Source organism: Cavia porcellus, unplaced genomic scaffold, assembly GCF_034190915.1.
Source record: "Cavia porcellus strain 051 isolate PalLab524CR breed Dunkin Hartley unplaced genomic scaffold, mCavPor4.1 scaffold_25, whole genome shotgun sequence".
NCBI classification, from domain to species: domain Eukaryota; kingdom Metazoa; phylum Chordata; class Mammalia; order Rodentia; family Caviidae; genus Cavia; species Cavia porcellus.
Window position 1 is genome coordinate 19,859,425 of NW_026947508.1, and position 19,611 is coordinate 19,879,035.

The 19,611-nt window shown below is 53.4% G+C and overlaps 1 protein-coding gene across 12 annotated transcripts in view; it reads right to left on the reverse strand.

Moving 5' to 3' along the window:
* Ubxn11 (UBX domain protein 11) overlaps nt 1-19,611 on the reverse strand; it is a 32,434-nt gene extending 12,823 nt beyond the window's left edge. For 3 of the 12 annotated variants that reach the window (XR_010043028.1, XM_063235803.1, XM_063235807.1), the window contains exons 1-13: nt 19,499-19,611; nt 16,203-16,307; nt 15,092-15,120; nt 14,504-14,704; nt 11,722-11,822; nt 11,224-11,278; nt 10,790-10,866; nt 7,968-8,094; nt 2,216-2,430; nt 1,933-2,010; nt 1,009-1,129; nt 788-885; nt 29-102 (exon numbers count right to left, since the gene is read on the reverse strand). Coding sequence is in view for 10 of the 12 variants with exons in the window: in XM_063235803.1 (XP_063091873.1) it covers nt 29-102; nt 788-885; nt 1,009-1,129; nt 1,933-2,010; nt 2,216-2,430; nt 7,968-8,094; nt 10,790-10,866; nt 11,224-11,278; nt 11,722-11,822; nt 14,504-14,704; nt 15,092-15,120; nt 16,203-16,273 (1,247 nt within the window). In the remaining 2 variants the exon portion in view is untranslated. Of the gene's footprint in view, nt 1-28; nt 103-787; nt 886-1,008; nt 1,130-1,932; nt 2,011-2,215; nt 2,431-7,967; nt 8,095-9,404; nt 9,835-10,789; nt 10,867-11,223; nt 11,279-11,721; nt 11,823-14,503; nt 14,705-15,091; nt 15,121-16,202; nt 16,308-19,498 lie in introns of those variants that run through there. The other 9 variants (XR_010043029.1, XM_063235804.1, XM_063235806.1 and 6 more) reach the window with 7 other exon arrangements.

Genomic DNA, 19,611 nt, shown 5'->3' on the forward strand with positions numbered 1-19,611 from the left:
CCGCCCCCACCTCTCTGCCTGCCCTTACCTCTGTCGCTCGGCAGCCAAAGCAGGTGTCTCCACTATGATCTCCTGGATCGGAACAGGCAATGGGCAGTAGTTCTGGAAGGCATCCATGGAGCATGCACAGAGCCCTGGAACCCACCTGAGTCATCCCCCAATCCTTGGCTCATGCTTGAGCTGATAGATGCAGGATAGGCCTTGAAAGCCAGGATAAGGAAATTGGTTTTATCCAAGAATAGACAGGAAAGGCTGCCGTGGGAGGATGGCTGCAGGGGCAGCAGTGGGGGTGGGAGGCTGGCACAGAGAGGTTGCCTGGGAGACCCTGGAGCCTAGATTAGGTGGTAGGAATGAGAGAAGAGATGGGCTTGGGAATTCTGGCAGTATCCAGGACAGGCAGGACTTAACAACATGGAGTTGGAGGTGGCAGGGGAATCCTGAGAAGCAGAGGTTTGGCACCTTTCTCGGGTGGTGGCCTGGGAAGATCAGCAGGATGGGCAGTGAGGAAAAGATGAGTTCTGTGAGGGCCTGCAGGGCATGCAGGACTGCTCTGTGAGGACATGGCCTGCGCCTGGGCCAACTCTGATTTTATCCCCACTGACACCCAAGCCAGGTACTCTGGCCCCACTGCAGCACCCTTTCCAGCTCTCTAGTTTCCCAATTCTCCATTGGCCCTCACTCCAGCCCACGAAGCTAAGCCTCTACACAAGACACTGTTCTGCCACCTTGAGCCAGGGTCAGTGGTAAAGCACTCCCGAGAAGACTGGAGAACTAGGTCTGGCCTCACCTTCAAGGTGTCCCTGATGGAGCCCCGGATGTCAATCACCTCGCCTTGTCGGATCACAAATTTAGGGAGCCTGTTCAGAAGTTTCTCAGCAGTCATCCCTGCAGGAAGGGCATTTGGGAACCTTAGCCCAGGCAGGGACTGAGCGATGGTGGAGGGCACCACCTCAGGCTTGTTCTACACAGCCTCCTGGCCACCCAGCCCAGCCTTGGGGCCCAGCTTACCTGGGGGCACCTCCAACCTATCTGGGGCCTGGAGCATCCTTTGCCCGCCCACCACACAGCCTTCGCCTGGGAATGGGCCCAGCCCATGCTCTGGGTAGACCTGGTCACGGAGGTCGCTTACCTAGCAGGAAGGATGACAGCGACAAGCCCCCTGGTTTTCAGCTGTGGCCCTACCCCCATCCTGCTAGCCCAGGGGCTCCAAGAACAAGCCTGATCCCCATTTTACAAGTAAGGAAACTGAGGCTCTGGGAGGGAGCAGGAAACTCACAGTTCATGCTTTGAGCACCCATGCCAGCTGAAGCCCCAGTGCTCTGTCCTCAGAGGCCCCTACCAGAGCAGTGTCACTGCACACATCACCTCACTCGTGTCATCAAGGCACAGCTCCGAGGCCCCATCTTGCTGTTGTGACTGTAGTGTACACTCCCTCACAAGTCTTTGCAGTCTGCTGCCTCATGGAGCCCATGGCAACACCGTATTCTCACACCACTGGCCACCGACTGGCTTCTCTCATGGTGTCAAGGTCCAGCACTTGCCCCTCTGTTCATTATTTGTGGTTCACAGCACTGCCACCCCAACCAAGTGGCTTCAGGACCCTCTAGGGGAAGCCAGGGTCTGTGCAAGGTCTGTCAAGGCGCCCTAACGCTGGGAGTAGCAAAAAAGCAGAGGGCTTGAGGCCAAGGCTGCGCCTTCAGCATGTCAGCAGAGGGCGCTGCCTACTGCTCAGCCTGGGGAATCTCACAACACTGGCTGGGGCAGCTCACTCCGCAGTCCTCTTCAGGCTCACTTTCCTCCTGGACTTCATCTCCCTGGGGTCCCCTGGTTCAGGCTGTGGTTCCCTTCCAAATGTCTGTGCCCAAGGAAGCTATCCCCATTCTGTCCAGAACCCCACACAGCAAAGGGTCAGGTTGAGGAGCAGCCTATCACCTTAAAGGGAACTCCATTGGGGTAGAGTTGCTGGAGCTCTGAAGGGAAGAAGCCATCTAGTATGTCCCGAAGGCAGCGCTGCAGTAGGAAGAAGGGCAGTGCCAGCTGGATCTGGACAGTGCCCCAGCCTAGGGCCTCACACTCTGGAAATACTCAGAGCCTTGGGATTTGAGTGGGGACCGAGGGACCTGTGGAAGCCAGGCTGGGCCTGGCATGAGCTGGCTCCACCATCTCTGATTAATGATAGGTAGAAGGGGCCCCGGAGCTTCACCCCCACTCCTACCTGTGTGGCAGGGTGGTGAAAAGGCCGGAAGGGCCCATTGAACATCACGATGCCATTCTGGTAGAGCTTCAGCGGGATGGGCTCAAGGGCATGGAGTCGTGCCCCACCAGGAACTGGAATCACCTGTGTGTCACCCTCTACCACCAGCTCGCTGAGATCTTTCAGGCTGGCCAGCAGCCTGTCAAAGTCCACCTCAGGAGGCACCAATGAATCCCCTGGCAAAGATGATAGACAGCCATGAGCTTCATGGCTGCCATGTATCCTAACAGCTTTAGTGGCCTCCTCCTAGGCTGGACACTGGCCTATGTCCTTAAGTGGCCACCTGAGGAAAAGGAAGGATAACTAACACTAGATAGTAACAGCTGTCTTTCACTGATTACTTTCTTTGTGCCAGAGATTTAGTACCCACCCAACCCTCCTAATAACCCTACACTAGAAGGATTATAACCTCTATTTTCCAGATAAGGAAACAGGTTTAGCAGGAGTAAACAACTTGCTCAGCAATGCACAGCAATAAGTGGCAGAAGCAAGGTCTGATTCCTAATGTGTGTCAGGAGCTGAACTCTGAAAATCAAAGGACAGAGTTCCCACATCTGGATGAAGGCTTTCAGGTTCAAGTCCCAGTTCCTCCACTTCCACTCACATGACTTTAGGCAAATCATTTCTAGATTTCTAGAGAAAAGAACATTCTCTTCTAGAATGAAATGACAATTGTGTCTGCCCCCCAAGGGGCTGGAAGGCTCCAGGAAGATGACTATGTAAGGCCAACTCAGAAGCACTCTGTCCTCATTAGATTGCCACCAGCTCTGCCTAGTACAAATGGTCCCTATGCACCCCTGAGGCTATGAGGCAGGGGCTACTTATCTCCATTTTACGAATGAGAAAGCAGGGGAAAAGATGAAAAATGACTTGCCCCAGCCCATTGGGCAGGTCAAAGGATAACTCAGGATTTAAGATGGAGTCTGTTTTTCCCACTCATATACCATCAAGAGGAGGAGGTCAAAGATAAAGGCAAATGGCTGTTTAGGGGGACGCTGGGGCAGCTGCTGGACAGGACAGATATGAGGCAGGCCATAGGCTCTGCAAGTATTTCTGTGCAACAGATCCCCTTGCACATCTGCAAAGCTTCAGCCTCCTAGAAATGGTGTTACCCATACAAGCATGTATACACTTCAGGATGTGTGGACAGGATGGTAGGGACTGTCCGAACAGATGCTAGAGCAGCAGGAGTGCTAGGCGAGAGAGATGCTGGCTGGGGACAGGCCAGGACCTGCTCGTCAGTCTTTGGGGTGTGCCCCTCCCTGCACAGATGACTCTGTGGGCCTTCTTGGAAGTTATCTATGACCAGGACAGCCCGGTTGTAGCAGGATACGGTTCAGGGCTCTGGAGACCCAACTTCTTTCCTCACAGTGCTGTGGCGGCTGTGCCAAGGAGTACAAATGCAGATGGTTGTATTTCCTGTCAGCTTTGCAGATACAAAATGGCATCTGGGCCAGACATTCCCCCTCCCATCATCTGCTACTGTTGCAGAGGCTATACCTGCCCCCTTTCTCCTGGGGTCCCCCAGAGTCCCTGTGATTCTAGGACAGAATGTGCTGGTCATCCTTGGTATGGTTCCAAATGATATTAAAACATTATTTTCCTTTAACAATTAACTACTTTAGGAATAAACTAGCCAGGTATGGTGGCACATGCCTGTAATCTCAGCACTCAGAAGGCAGGGGGGTCACTATGATCAAGGCCAGCCTACATAGTGAACTCAATGCCAGGTTGAACTACACAGTAAGATCCTTCTCAAATACATACATAAACACTAAACACATAAATTAGCATAAAGTTGGGCATGGTGGCCCGCACCTATAATCCAGTATTCAGAGAAGCTGAGGCAGGAACATTGCAAGTGCCAACCCAACCTAGGCAATTAGCAAATTAACTAGAGGCATACTTCAGTGGGAATGCCCTGGGCCCAATCCCCAGTACCATAAAAGAAAGAAAAAGAAAAGGGAGAAGGAAAGGGTGAGGAACAAATTAATAAAACTTTTTTTTAAATGCCATTTCCTGTAAGGCCACTACTCTTCCTCCAGCCAGGGAAGTGAGGCCTAGAAAGGTCAAGGGCTTGGTCCAGTCAACAGAGCAGAGTCAGGAGTAGCATTGAGACACACTGACTCCTAACACAGTGCTTCTGCCATTGCTCCAAGCACCCTCCTGGGGTAGGAGTTCCAGGGAAGGGGTCAGGCAGAAGCCCTGGGGAGAGTGTCCAAAGGGACCCTGGAGGCTGGGGGTGTAGTCAGTGGGAGAGCCCTTCCTAGGAAAGAGGAGAAGAGTCACACGCAGTCATGAGGCCAGTGGGCCCCAGTACCTGGGGTGTGCAGCGGAGGCCCAGCCCATGCCAGGAGAGAGGTGAGTGGGACACACACAGGAAGAGACCAGAGCGCCAGCCCTTGCTCTGCCCTAGCAGTGGCAGGCCTGTGGTGTGGCAGTATTTCCTCTCTGATATGGGCAGCCGGGGCCCTGTCCTGCCACATCTGCCCAGAGCTGCCTGTGCTAGCTCTCCTGAGGTGGGCGTTATCGTTTCCTTTCACAGATAGGAGCGTGGTGCCTTGACACACATGCTTTGGGTCATGCAGCTTGCATGGTGACTCAGCCTCTGCTCTCAGTGACCTTGAAGGCTGCTGCTCAGTGCTAGCTCTTAGGACAATGCTCAGCAGGGTCTCTTGCTAGAGTAGGTTACAGCCAGGAGATCACTTCCCAGGCCTTCCCTAACTTTGAGAGCCCATCACTGTCATAGGCCTACGGAGGCCTTCCAGCCAGCCACCCTCAGCATGCTTCCTCCAGCCCTGGAACCACACTGTCCAGGGCTGCTGCCCTCAGCTCTGTGACCCTGGGCAGGCAGGCCCCGCTGAGCCTCAACATCCTCTTCTGTAAAACATGGGCAATAGCTGTCCTTGATTCACAGGGCTGCTGGAAGGCTGGGAGGAAGTGCCTGGCAGATGGTAGCTGTTGGTGTCACCGACTCCTCTTATCACTGGCTCAGGTCAGCTCACCCACCCTCACCTCCTCAGAGGAGCTTTGCCTTGCCTCTTTCCCGCAGGGCTGGATTCCTGGGGCCCCTGAGCCCATGCCTTTGCCCTGTGGCAGGCTGTTGTTACTCTATGCTTGTTTTGCTGCCTTTCAACTGTTCTGGCCACTCCTTCAACACAGGCCGGCCAGGTGGGTGCTCAGGTCCCTCTGTCCCTCCATCAGTTCATGCGCCCATATCTGGAACACACATAGTCAGCTGGGCCCGCACATCATGGCAGCACTCGTGCCCAAACGCCTGCTCTCCTGAAGCTCATACCCAGTGAAGGATACAGGATGACAGACAGTTGACAGTGGCATGTGGTGTAAGGGTCACCATGTACTGTGAAGTCCAGAACAATCCTAGACCCTGCCACTGTCGGGTGGGTGGTGGCTCTGCAGGTTTTCTGGGAGGACCCCTGCTGTCATAGCGCCAGGTGCCCCTGCCTCTCTCAGGTACTCTGCTTCCCCAGCCCCACCACCATGCAAAGACTCTTACAACAGGAAATGGACTGCTATCACCACGTGTCTGCAAGCCACACCCACTGTTCTGGGGACTCTTCCCGAAGCTCCTCAGGAGCCAACACAGAGCAGAGGCTCCGAGAGTCTGGTTGTTGCCAGAGCACACAACCAGCTTGTGCCAAGAGGGGTTTGACCTCAGGCCTGCAGGATCCCACCTGCAGCTTGCCTGGGCTGGGGCATTGAGGTCAGTGCTACCCATATTCCCACCTCATTCTGTGTGCGGTCTACACTGTGCCCTGATGATCCAGGCCTGGGGATACTGGACGTGTCTACACGCAGGCATGTAGACATTGGCTTCCATGCCAAGAAAGCCCTGTGCCAAGTGCGCTGGGGCATACGAAGAATTAAGTAACCTGGGCTAGTCATCAGGGTCATTATCACAAATGCCATGAGAAGCACCCCACGGGCAGGAGCTCTCTCATTCCATGTGCTCAGCAGCCCTTGGAGTCAGAAGGATGCGAGCACAGGAAGGACAGAGGCGTGGCTTTCTCAGGAATGCTGGGAGCTCTAGCACCAATTCCTGACCAGAGCAGAACTGTCCCTTTTGTGCCTCCACATACCCTGAAGCACCTAGCACAGCACCCTGTATGATGCTCAGCATCCTAGAGGATGTGAGGGACCAGATTACCTCTCTGTTGGGCCCTTTCCTAAGTGCCACTGACTTTCCTTCCTGGAGCAAGAACCCCCAACTCTAGAACATTCTAATCACCTCCTCCTACAATCATGATGCTCATTCATCGGCCACTGTCCCAGAGTGCCTGGGGAGAGTTATCTAACAGAAAGGAACCAGGGAACCAAGACAGAGCCTCAGGCCAGCAAAAGTCAGGGTTGGGGACAAAGGGCCCTTGGGGGAAAACACATCTTCATCTAGCTAAATCAAAGCCCCTCTTATGTTGAAAAGCAAGTCAGGCATTGTAGCATACACCCACAATCCCAGCTCTCAGGAGGCTGAGGCAGGAAGACTGCCTCAAGTTTGAGGCTAGCTTACATAGTCAGACTCAGTCTCAAAACAAAAAGTAAGGAAGCAGAAGTCCCTGTAGCCAGGAAGCTCCATGATGGACCTGAATTAGTTTCCACAGAATTTTTTAGACTGAAAGCTTGGCTTTGGAACCAGCCTTGCTTAGAGTACTGACAACCAAGAAAAGCAAGTTGGAAGGTGCTCTTTTTTGGGGGAAGATGAGTAGCTCAGCAAGGCAGAACCAGAAAGCAACCATCTGGTCTGCACCACACACACACCCTCCAGCCTGGACGTCCCCAGTGGCCAGGAAGAAGGAGACTCTCCAGCAAGATGGGGGAGCACATGGTCCTAGACCCAGGACATTCTCACAGCACCCGTTAGGGGGTCACTTCTCAACCATGGGTCCCAGGTCCCTGGTGAACTCTGCCCTCAGCACCTCTTGGGGCACACGGCTCCCCAGCTTGCTGTGTCCCACACAGAGGAGCCATCTTCCCACAGCCATACTTGCTGGCCTGGCCAAGTCCTCCTGTCAGTCTGTGCGCACCATCACCAAGGCATGACCACCACCTTCTCAAGCTCTGCTCTCTGCCCCTGTTCACCAATCCACCCCTCACCAACATCACCTCATCTGCTGCCTGATTCTGTCTCTTCTCTCCTCTCCTCTCCCTCCCTAGTACAAAGGCAAGCATCCTATGACTGAGCAACATTCCTGCACCTATTTATTTTTGTGGCACTGGCAGAGTCTTCACACTAAGCTACTTTCCCAAACCTTTTTATTTTTTATTTTGACCTTGTTTTATTTTGAAACAAGGTCAGGCTCTTCCTGATTCACACCCCAGAAGGCTTGGATTATTGGCTTGGACCATCACACCTGGCTGGAAGACTGCCCTAAGCAATACTTTTAGAGGGGTGACATTTTGTAAACTATGGAGCCCGAGATAATGCATCTTACTACGTCTGGCATCCCTGGCTCTCTGGAATTTTTGACAGGCAAGCAGAGATGGAGGCAAAATGGAGGGGACGACGGGTGACAGGTAGGATGGGCAGTATTAGAGGCCTCCCTTTTCCCATTCCTGGGTCAGGAGCAAGTGTGGGTTCCCACAGGGGCCCCGCCTGCTTTGAGGCCAGGCATAAATGAAAGGTCTCCATAGAAGGCTGGCCAACAGGACCCCACTGGAGAGCCCCTGGAAGGCTCAGGTGCTCCTGCTATTCTACCTGGCTTCCAGAACTTCTTGGCCATCATCCAGTCCTTCTCATGATCCTCTGGGCCTGTCCTGTCCTCCGAGTTCTCCTGGTCCATGGGCTCGCCCACCCACTGCAGGCCATAGTCACTGAGGAACCGCTGGGGAGAAACAAGAGCCCAGGGCTCTGTCAGCTCAGCCCCTTCCCAGGGAAAAAGCAGCATCAGCTCAAATCCCAGGCTCGGTCGGTCTTCAGCCCAGAATCAGCGAAGGGATGGGGTGGGGGGCCCTGGCCACTTCCCAGCTGTGACCTTCAAAGCCTTGTACCTCTTGCAGCCTCGGGCTCCTCTTCAATGTGGAAGTGACAGCACCTGCCCCATTAGCTTGTGGGGAGGCCTTGGCACAGGGCTTGGCACCCGGGGAACTCATTATGTCTGTTGGTCTGACATAAGGTGACAGGGACACCCTGGTCCCCACCCCCCAGGCCAGCTTCTCTAGGCCTTACCTCCCCTCTGCAGAAGAAAAACTTCCAAACTGTCTCCACCCCTGCTGCGGCTTCCTTAGGGCCCCTTCTTTCCTCCACAGCTCACCGACCTGCACATGGTGCAGCCAGCAACAACTGCTTGCTGCCAAATCGAGGGGACGCACTTCTGCCTTCATCTCTTTCAACACCAGCTGGGCCTCCTCCTACCCATGGGCTGCCCCTCCACTATTTCCTTTGCTGTTTCTCTCTGTCTTTTCTGGTGGTGCTGAGGCATGGATCCAGAGCCTCCCACTGAGTTATATTCCCAGCCCTTTGGCTTTTATTTTGAGACAGGATCTCCGAAATTTACACAGGCTTGCCTTGAACATGGGATCCCCCTGCTTCAGCCTCCCAAATAGCTGAGATCACAAGATGTGTCACTATACTCGGCTTGGTTCCCCATTTCTACCGCATTGGCCCAGGAGGGTCCCCATCTCTACTCTACTCTATGGTTCTTGATCACTTCCAAATATAAACAGAGAACTTAAATCCACCTTCAGTGCAGATCCCACCTCTAACCTAACCCTAACCCTAACCCTGCAAACACCCACCGTCCTGGCTCCCTGTGTGCGTCTCCCAGACCTTCTTCCCTCTTGGTTCCTCTGTCCTAGAAGCTGTACCTCCTCCACCTCGGCATCATCCATGACCCAGTCTGCTCTCTCCTGTAGAACTGTGACAAGCTGCAAGGCCCACAGGTGCCACCTCCAAAGTGGCTCAAACTGTCCCTGTCATTCCAGCTCCCTTGCCCAAGCTGCTGTGCCACCGCTCTCCTGGACACAGGGCCACTGGCCCCTGCCTCCCACCACCCCACACAGCATGGAGCCCTTCCATCCTGGTCTCCTCTATGGAAGCCTCCCAGCCACTTCCCCTTCCGTCCCAGCAGAATCCTGGGCTGCTTCTGCCTGTCTCTCACGCTTCCCTCGCTGCCCTGCTCGTGGCCACCTGTACCTGGCTGGAGGAGGGGCCTCTCATGTCTTGGATCCTCTCCCCCATCCTCTCCTTATGCACCAGGTCTCACACCTGAGGCCCCCTTCACAGTGGCCCATCCCCCAACTTGTCTCTATGATGTCACCAATTTCATTACTCCCTACACTTTGACACACTTGTGTCCCACATTTGTGTCCTCTCTGGATACCTGGTTCTGTCTCCCTCTTGCTACAGAGTGGGGACCACGACTCTTTGTACCTAGTGCCTGACAGCATGCCAGACACACGGTAGGTACTTGGAGCCTGTGAAATTACCGAAGCAAGAACGGTGAGCAGGAGACATGTGTGAGCCAGTGGTGCCTCTGGGGCTCTGAGGCGCAGCACTTTGCCCAGTGCAGCTGCTCAGCGAGGCCCCATGGGCCCTGCACTCCCAGCTGGCATCTCAGGAGCAGCTGTGTTACCCTGGCTCTAGCCAAGTACAAACAGGGTCACCGTGAACGGGGCCGGAAGATGAGGCCAGCCTGGGCCACACAGTGAGGCCAAAGCCTTAGAACCCCACTCTGCAGAGGGAAAGGCTGCTGGAGGACTCGAGACAGGGATAGTGGAGGGGTGGGCTGCTGAGGAAGCTGTGCCCTTCCTTGTATCCAGCCCTGATGTTTGACTAGGTATGCAATGGGAATAGGAAAGCACCCGAGATGACCGAGTCACTGGAGGGTAAGTAATAGGTCACATTCAGAGGCAGGAGATGACCCAGGACTGGGCCTGAGTGGTCTCTCCCTAGTAGAATTCACAACCCAGCAGGAAGAGAGATGAGGCACTGAGAAAACGGCCTAATGGGGAATGGTGGCACATATCTGTAATTCCAGCACTTGGGAGGCTGAGGCAGGAAGATGGCTACAAATTCGTGGCCATCCTGGGCTACATAGTGAGTTCAAAGTCAGCCTAAACTACATAGCCTGTCCAAAAAAAGCAATCTATGAATAAGTTAAAGAAAAAAGGAGCTGGAAATGCATTCAGTACAAAGGCTCTGGGTTCTATCACTAGTACAAAAAAAGAAAGCAGAAAACAGGAAACCTGCCCTAGTCAGAGGCCAGAAGGGTCCCTGAGAAAATGACTGAGGATGAGTGAAAACTTGCCAGGGAAATGTGGGAAAAACACTTCAGGTAGAGGGAACAACAGCACGGCCCAGGATCCTGGGAGAGAATTCTATATGTTAAAAAAAAGATAGAGGACAGGCACTGGTGTTCACAGGGAGCATGGGTCGAGATGAAAGAGGAAGCTGGATTGGATGGTGCATGCCTGTAGGCCCACCATGAGAGGCTGAGACAGGAGAACTGCCACAAGTTTGAGGTCAGCCAGGGCTCCATAGTGAGTGCAAGTGGGTCACCACCACCAAGCTCTGCTCACCTCCATCTCCCCGACTTGCCGCTGCAGCTGTGTGCACAAGGTCTCCAGCTCCTCCTGCCGCTGCATGGTCACTTCACCTTCAGGGGAAGAGGGGGTGCCTCAGCTGCCCCAAACCAGAGCCTGCCAGGTACTCTGCCCCAAAGGATCCCCAAGAACTGCTGTTCTGCTCCCTCATCTCTCATCCTGGGCAGCGCACCGACTCCTGAGGGGCCACTCTTCCCCTTGGAGCTTTGGATGAGGTGCCCTGTAGCAAGGGACTGTCGTATATAGGGGGGCACTGGGTGGCTGCAGCACTGTCCCAGAGCTGTCACTGCTTCTCCGCAGGCCAAGCTGTCCAGATCTCTTGATGCTCTTGAGTTCCAGTGCCCAGGGTCACTGTCCTAACTATCAAAAGCCACAGGCTCAAGGGAGGTGCTGAGCCCCAGGTCTCTTACCCTGGTGCTGCTGGAGGGTCTTTACCAACTCTTCCAGGGCCAGGATCTTCTGGTCCTGCAGCAATGAGACACAGGGTAAACTCAAGGTCTGGTGTGTCCCTTTGGCCTTCCAATGACAGGATCCAGAATTTTTGCCTATGTGAGGCAACTAGGCAGCTCAGAGCCCTGCCACCACCATCTTTGGCCTGCCACTGCTCCTGAGCCTGAGATGCCTCTTGCAGTCCCATTGAGGCAGGGGAAGGTGCAGCCATGCAGGAGACCCACTGGCTATGGAGCAGCTCAGCTCAGCAGCCTGCTGCTCCGCCTGGCTCCAGACCTGCTAGACCCTAGTCAGCTGCACCAAAGACTCCAGCCTTTCTGCTGAAGTCAGAGGGATCCAGGTCAATCCTGGGCCACCCCAAGCCACCACACTAGGCAGCTAGGTAGATGAGATGGCCCTGGAACCTACCCTGCCAGGTCCAGCACTCACCCCCCGGGCCCTCCCACCTGGGGTCCTACCTTGGACAGTATCTCGTCAGTCTGGGCCTGCACCTGCTGCTCCAGCTCCTGCATCTTCCTTGTCATGGAGGTCATCAGCTCCGACTCTGGGAAGCCAGGGCCTGCAGAGCAGACAGCCTCTGGAGCCCAGGTCTGGAGTAAAGCTGGGGTGAGGTGCCCCAGGGAGAGGGAAAGGGTCCCAAAAACAGAAATGAACGTACTAACAGCAGTTAACTCACAAGACACGGACTACTTGAATCTATATAGATCAGCTTATGTAATCCATGCAATGTGCCCATGAGGTAAATGAGCCATTTTGGTGAACCTGAGTCCATTAAGTGCCTTAAGTGTCTGAGTGAACGGTACAATCCGTGGGCTGTATCACTTTGAAGTCTTGTTAGAAAGATTATCTTAAATCCAATCTAATCAAGCCTCCAGATCTACTCTCCAGTTTGCAGGCAGTGCAGTGGAAAAGGGAGCAGGCACACAGCACCATGGGAAAACCAACAGGCAACGCCCCAGTGGGGGGCCTCCTGCAAGATGCATGCTGGGAGTCACTGTTTTACAAGACAGGGAGACTGTGCTAAAGAGGTACAGTGGGGTGCATGACTTTCAGGTGCTAAATGGGGAAGGAAATGTGTTCTAAGAGAGATTTTGAAACTCAAGGGAGATTTAAATGTGGAAGAGATAAAGGTTAGAGTTATATGAATTATTCATGCTCGTAAGGGTGATAGCAACATTGTGATTTTCCCTATTCTTTTTTTTTTTTTTTTTTTTTTTTGGCTTTTTTTGAGACAGGATCTCACTGTGCAGTTCAGACTGGCTTTGAGCTCACTTTGTACCCTTGGCTGGTCTCAGACTTGCAACGATCCTCCTGCCTCCCAAGTGCCAGGATGACCAGCATGCATCATATTTCCTAATTCTTAGAAAACAAATCAAAGTAGAAATGAAACGTCATGACCTCTGCAAATTACTCCTAAATTGTTCACCAAAACACATTCACATTCATCCACAGGTGTAGATAGAGAGAAGCAAGCGTGGTAACACACCGTCAGTTGGTACAGAAGTGGGAGATGCAGGAATATTCACTGTGCTATTATTTCAGTGTATACTGAAAAAAATTCAAAATAAAACGTTTAGGAGAGCTGGGCATGGCGGAGCATGCCTGTGATCAGGAAGCTGAGGCAGTAGATTAGCCAGTTCGAGGACAATACCGACTCCTTAGTGAGTTCAAGGACAGTCTGGACTATCTAGTGAGATCCTGTCTCAAAACAAAGATGGAAATAAAAAAAATAGAAGAAGAAATAAACAGCCATTCTTTTTTTCTATTTTTAAACAGCCATTCTTGTCACTGTCCTTGTCCTAGAGGCTGGCACTGCAACCACTGTCATGCGACTGCAGGATGAGAGGTGGTTCAGGGGCAGACAGAGAAACCTGAACTCTGGGAGATACCTCTCAGTCACTGAGTTCCCAGCCCTGGAGCTGCCTCCCCAGGGCTTCTCAGCACACAGGATAACAAATCTCCCTGCTGCTCATGCTGGCTAAGTGAGGGCCCTCTTTGACGTGTAGTCAAAAGCTTCTTGAGAGACAAGCACTCTCCCGGGAGCTGTGAGCACACAGAACGTGCATGCGGTCACTGGGGCAGAGTGGAGAGAGACAGGAGTCCAAGCAGGAACATCCACACTGAAAAGCTGCAGGGAAAAGGAGGTGCTGGCAGAGAGAGCCAGGAGGGAAGACCCTGGCAGTGGCAGGCAACAGGGCAGCCAGGGTCAGGGCACTCCCAGGAGGGAATGGGACGGGTCGGAAGCTGCTCAGCAGAAAAGTGAAACAGGACAGCTAGGTCCTTTTTTAGGCCTTGGTGGGGACAGTCTCTGGTCAGGAATGGGGTAAAGAGTGACAGGAAAAGCAGAGGACACACAGCATCTTTAAGAGGAGGAGCTGGTTGCTGTGGTTACTGTTTAAATGATCTCTGCTGGGTGCAGGAGATCCTGGCTTTGTGGGTTAAGTGGCTGTGTGATTTGGGATAGGCTTGTCCTGTCTCCTCTGCACAGGTTGGGGATTTGATCAAGCATCTCCAAGTTCTTTCCTTCTGTTGACTTCCTAATACGAGGCCACCCCTCTGAGCAGCCTGTGTGGCCAGTACTGACTCCGGGCTCTGTCAAGTGCAATCATCGAGTCCCAGCCAACACTGTGGCCTGGGGGCTCCCACTCCCACTTCACCTAGAGGTCAAGTGCTTGCTGGAGATAGCACAGCTGCTGGAAAGTTCTGATCTTATCCCCAGCTCCCCACCTCCCAGCTCAGACTCTGGTCCCACCCGTTGCTCCACACACAGGCCACCTCACCCCACTCAGGGTCCCATTTCATGAGACCTGTTCCCTCCTCCCTCCTCTGGGAAGCAGCCTGGTCATTCCATTTGCAGATGCTGTGGGCCAGGCGTAATGGGCCACCTAGGGGACCCTAGGCCCATCTGGACCCTAGAAACACAAGAAGCAGGCAGCCAGGGGCTAGTCCTCCCTAGGTCCTGTTCCCTCTCTGATCTGTAATTCCAGACATCACACTTGATGGGGTCTCTAGAGCCTCCACTACAGTCTAGCTTGGCTGGAGGAAGGTGGGCAGGGGCATGGCCAAACCAGGTCCAGGACAGGCTGGAGGCTACAGGTAGATGGCCATGGTCGACCAGGAGTGGGAGCAGCTGCATCAGACCCAGCAGGTGAGCGGAGGAGCTGTGGCTTCCAGGGACTCTCACTTGTCTGGGCCCCTCCTATAGCCAAGACCCAGTCCCCTCTAGGCCTCTGCTCTCACCTTGGCTCCTCTCAGGGGCAGCTATGCTGCCATAGTGGGAAGGGACAGAGATCGTTTCTTCAGAGTCAGGTCCATCATTCATGTCCACCTCATCTTCTGCAGACAGGGATGCCCAGGTCACTGCTCTGGGACCAAGGCCTGAAGGGAGCTCAGGAGCTGGGCCCCAGCCAGGGTGAAGCAGCTGTACACTGTGCCCCACAACTATGAAGACACAAAACCCCAGAGGCAGGAGGAGAAAGAGTCCAACCACAATGGGCCTCTTACGAGTTCTCCCAGCCCCTCTCCAGGGGACCTGAGCAGCTCCACGGTGGGGCGAAAGTGGGGCTGGGATCCAAATGCTGAGCCTACAGGGGCCAGGGAAGTATTGTGGGCACAGGGACCTGGGGGGCCATGGGAGTGGGTCAAAGGGATCAAGTGTGAGGGAAACCCAGGCCGCACGGAGAGGGACTGGCAGCTGCACAGCGTGTGGCAGCTGGTAAGCAGTTTTTGCCAAAGGGGCCTTCCCCGGGTCTCCTTTCCATCTGCCCAGCTGTGAGGAGGTCCGGGCAGGCAGGAGGCAGGGAGGACATGAGGCCAAACTGCACGTACCGTCTCCGTAGATTCTTATCCCTCGCCTCCTGGGAAGCCAGGCAGAAAGGAGAAGGAAGAAACACGGGTTAAGACCCCCTTAATGCCACCAGCCCCGGGCTCCAGCCACAGCCAGAGATGCAGGCAGGGGCTCTGCTTCCCGAGGACATCCAGCCCCAAGCCCAGCCCCAGCCACATGAGCCAAGCCACCTGCTTCCCAATGCCAGCTCCTCCCAGTGGAGAGAATGCTGCACAATGTGGGACAGACCAGGGTAGCAAAGCCCACACTGGGGTGCTCGCTCTGCTCAAAAGTGGCTGTGGGACACCTGACCTGTTGCTTAACCTCTCTGGACAGCCTTAACCTTGAATGGCTCCAAGCAGTATTTAGAAGATCAAGAAGGAAACAAGGCATCTTTCTGAAGATGAAAGTGTGAAACAGATATAAATGAGTCCCTTTACCGACAGTTCCTCATGCAGCCTGGCCCAGGGTCATCAGGTCACTGGTGTTTGCAGAAGAGTGGACAGTGACAGACACCGAGCCACCCCTCCAGGGCCTGAATCTTCCAGAAAGGTGCAAAACAGTTTATGGTCAGCACAAAGGGGCGTTTCCCAGAGGAAGGGATATAGTGAAAGGAACAGATGTGGTGGCACAGGCCTGTATTCCAGCACTCAGGAGGCTAAGGCAGGAGGATTGTTGCAAGTTCAAGACCAGCCCAAAATACATAGTGAGACTCTGTCTCAAAACAGTCATACATAAATTATTTTTAAAAAATTCAAAAAGGGTTGGTGCTGGCCCCTTTATAAGTGGTGCCTGCCTGGGATCCCAGCACGGAGAGAGGCTGAGGCAAGTGGCCACTGAGAAACTACATGAGATCCTATGTAACTTAATGCAATACTGTCTCAAAATATAAAGTGGGGGGCACTGAAAATGTAGCTCACTGTGAAGGCCCTGGGTTCAATCTCTAGTACTGGGGCAGGGGTCTAGGGGGAGGCAGACAGACAGAGACAGAGACAGACAGAGATTGGAGAAGTTATGTGACTCTTTTTTGTATTCCCCAATAACACCAACAGGAAGAGGGGTCACAGAGGAGACAGGCAGGGTGACAAGGACCCCATGAGGTCAGCTCCTTACCCAGGGTTCACAGGCTCCGACTGCAGGGGCACTTTCCGGGTCTTGCTAAGGGAGGCCAGAGGTGAGCTCATAGTTCTAGTCTAGATGCTACCTATCAGGAACACCCTGAGAGGAAAGAGGGAAGTCAACCCTGGGGACAGAGGGGACTTGAGGATTCAGGTCCAGGGGGTGGCCTGAAGGTTCTCCTATTTGTGTCCTTTTCCTAAGAGAAAGCATTTCCCAGGGAGCAGCACCCTTTACTCCTCCAGTGCCTGGAAGAGGTTGCAACATGTACCTACTCCTCTGGGTACTCTGACCGCAGAACCCTGCAGTCGCCTGATAAAGGCTACGCAAGGGGGGCAAAGTACAGAGCTGGATCAGAGGCCTGGGGCTTCTTCAAACCTAGAGCCTAAATGCAATGCTACCCAAGGAGGCCTGGGCTTTCGTCCCTCCATCATGCTGGTTGACATAAAGCCCAGTACCCCTCTACCCAGGTGCCTCCCCCAACATTGCCCAGTAAGAGGTGGCAGCCCCCAGACACGCACTAAGGAATACACAGTCTACATGATGTGGCAATCATAAGCCCGGGGTTCTGCACAGGTTTTGCCACCCATAGTGCACCTGGCGCCTCAGTTCCTCTGAGCTAAGATGGTAACGATCTAGCCAGTGTTGAGGAATTTGGAGGAAACAGCAAGCAGAGCCCAGTGCCATGCTCAAAGCAAGCACTTACAAACAATACTGTGGCTGTGTGGGTCATGTTACTGGCACACAGAACCAGGCGCTCATACACGCTGGTTTCCCTCCCTCCCCTCTTCTTTCTGGAGAGAGGAATGCACATTTGGGACACAACTAAAGGCCACTATTCTATTCAATGTGTGTTAAATGTTATACTTAGAAACCCTAAAGCCCCAGAAAAGTCTTTCATCAGGAAGAGTCTGAACAATGTAGTTTTAGGGTAAACCCAGAAAGTTCCACTTTGGAAAGAGTGGCACTGGCCTCCACACTAACCCTGAGGCTGCCTAGCAAGAACAGCTGCCAGGCTTCCTGTCTGGGTGTGAGAGTCAGGCCTTGCCTGCTCCTCAGGAGGAGCTCTCCCCCAAGGGCCAGCCCAGTGTCCTCACCACCCCCAATTCAATCTGCCACCCCGCCCCTCTCTTTGTCCTGCCCTGTGTGGTCTGGACACCTTGATGATTTAAGTGGCCGAGCATGGCCTGTTATGGTTCCCTTATCCATCTCTACCTGCTGCCAGAGAACTCAAAACACAAAACTCACACATCAGGTTTTGTACAGTACCCCCCACCACGCAAAAAATTACGAAGTCCTTCATACGGGTGATCTGGTCCCAATCTGTGTCTCGTCTCATCCCCCTCCTCACCCCCCACCTGTACCTGAGCCAGTGAGTGGCTGGCAGCGCCTCAAACCCACTTGAAGCTCCACTTGCCTGGAAATCTCTCAGAATGGACCCCCGATCCTACTCGCACCCTTCTTTTGGCCAGACTAACTTTTTTCTCTTTCCTTTCATTTTGCTTTTTAGTCACAATCTAGCTTTTTTATTTTAAAGTTATTACAGACAAGAACTTAAGGAAACTGTAGAGATGTCCTGTGTATCCTTCACCTAATTTCCCTCAATTACATTTGATCTAACTGCAGCGCAGTATGAAGATGAGGCAGGTGACCATGTTGTGCCGTCTGTGTGTGAGGGCCTACGCCATCTGTTCACATGGGTACATGCGGATTAACCACCATGGCAATCAAGATGCAGACGGCTTCTGCTCCTGCACAGCTCCTCCTCCTCCTGCTTCATCTTTATGGCCACCCCCATCCTCCTTCCTCCCCAACCCTGAGCCCCGGCAATAACTACGCGTTTTTTCCATCTCTATAATTTTCTCACTTTAGGAACATTATATAAATGGAGCCGTATCATATGTAATATTTTTAGAAATAGCTTTATTATTTTATTAATAGATTTCACCCTTTTAAAAGCACAGTTCAGTTTTTAATATATTCAGAGTAGTGCAAACCATCACCACAATTTTAGGGCACTTTCATCGGCCTAAAAGACCAGTATCTTTTACCAGAAGCCCACACCCTATTTACCTTTGGTTCCCACCCTATTCCCTCCCCTAGTCCAAAGCAGTCATTAATCTAGTTTGTACAGATTTGCTTATTTACATGGGCTATTTATTAAAAATGATTGAAGTTTACCCTTTCAAGTGCTAAAGTACAGGTGAATCATGCACCAATAAAGTTATCATAAAGGAAAAAAATTAAGACTGCCTCCCAAACTAAACCCGACATCTTCCCACAAAATCAGCTCCTCCATTTTCGCCCTTCCTCATGGGACCCCATTATCCAGCCACAAAAAGTTGTTCCCCTTCCCTCTTAATTCCATCGGTTATCAAACCCTGGAGGCAAAATTCTGCGACGTCTCCGTCCAGTGCTCACCGCTGCCCTCCCCCCCCCCATGCAATGCTCCCTGAACTTTCTGTGAGGCTGTCACAGTAGCCCGTCACTAACTGCTCTGCTTCTAGTCTCATTCTCGGCCAATTCGACAGGGATCTGGATTCTCGGAGTCCCCTAAGGACAAAGACTGTCTCCGCAGCCAGGGAAGGCCAGGATTGATTCTCTCCTCCTTCCTCAGCCTGGTTCTGAGGACGCTTTAGTATACTTTCTTCATAAGAGGGGGTTTCCAGGGCAAGGTAGTTGTCTTGCCCTCAATTCCAAAGCTCCTAAAGGTGTGGCTATCTCCCGGGGGCTCTTAAGACCCTATGCATGTACTCTTTGGGATCAAACAGAACCATGTACGGTTGACTGACATCCTTCGACATAATTCCTCGGCCTATTCCTTTCCCCCCCCCCCTATCTTTTTGGGACAGGGTCTCGCTGTGCAGTTCAGGCTGGCCTTGAGCTCACTTTGTAACCTAAGCTGGTCTCGAACTCGCAACGACCCTCCTGCCTCAACCTCCCAAGTGCTGGGATTATAGGCATGCGCCATCACGCCTGGCTGGTAGGCCTATTCCTAACCGCAGGCCCTATCGCCAACAGAACTGCAGACTGTTCCCCTTGTCTTCCTAATTCCCGCTGGACGAGCTAGCATCCACTATGACAACCTGACCACGCCCTGGGAGCCGCGTCGCCGCCTGCGCTTCAGTACGTAGTCATGGTGAGCGGGGTCCGAACAAGCTCCCGGGACGCAGATCGCCACTGGCACAGCCAGCTCGGGAAGTCGCAAGCCCTTGGGACCCTGGGGACCCCTGGGGCGAGGGCTCCCCTGAGGGGAACCTTGAAAGCTGAAAGGCCTTAGGCCGAGGACTCACCGCACAGGGACAGCGAGCCGTCCCGGCACCGCCATCTTGTTGTCACGCGGTTTCCCTGGCGACCAGGGCCTGTGCCCTTCTCATTGGCTAATTTGATGAACCGAGCAACCAAC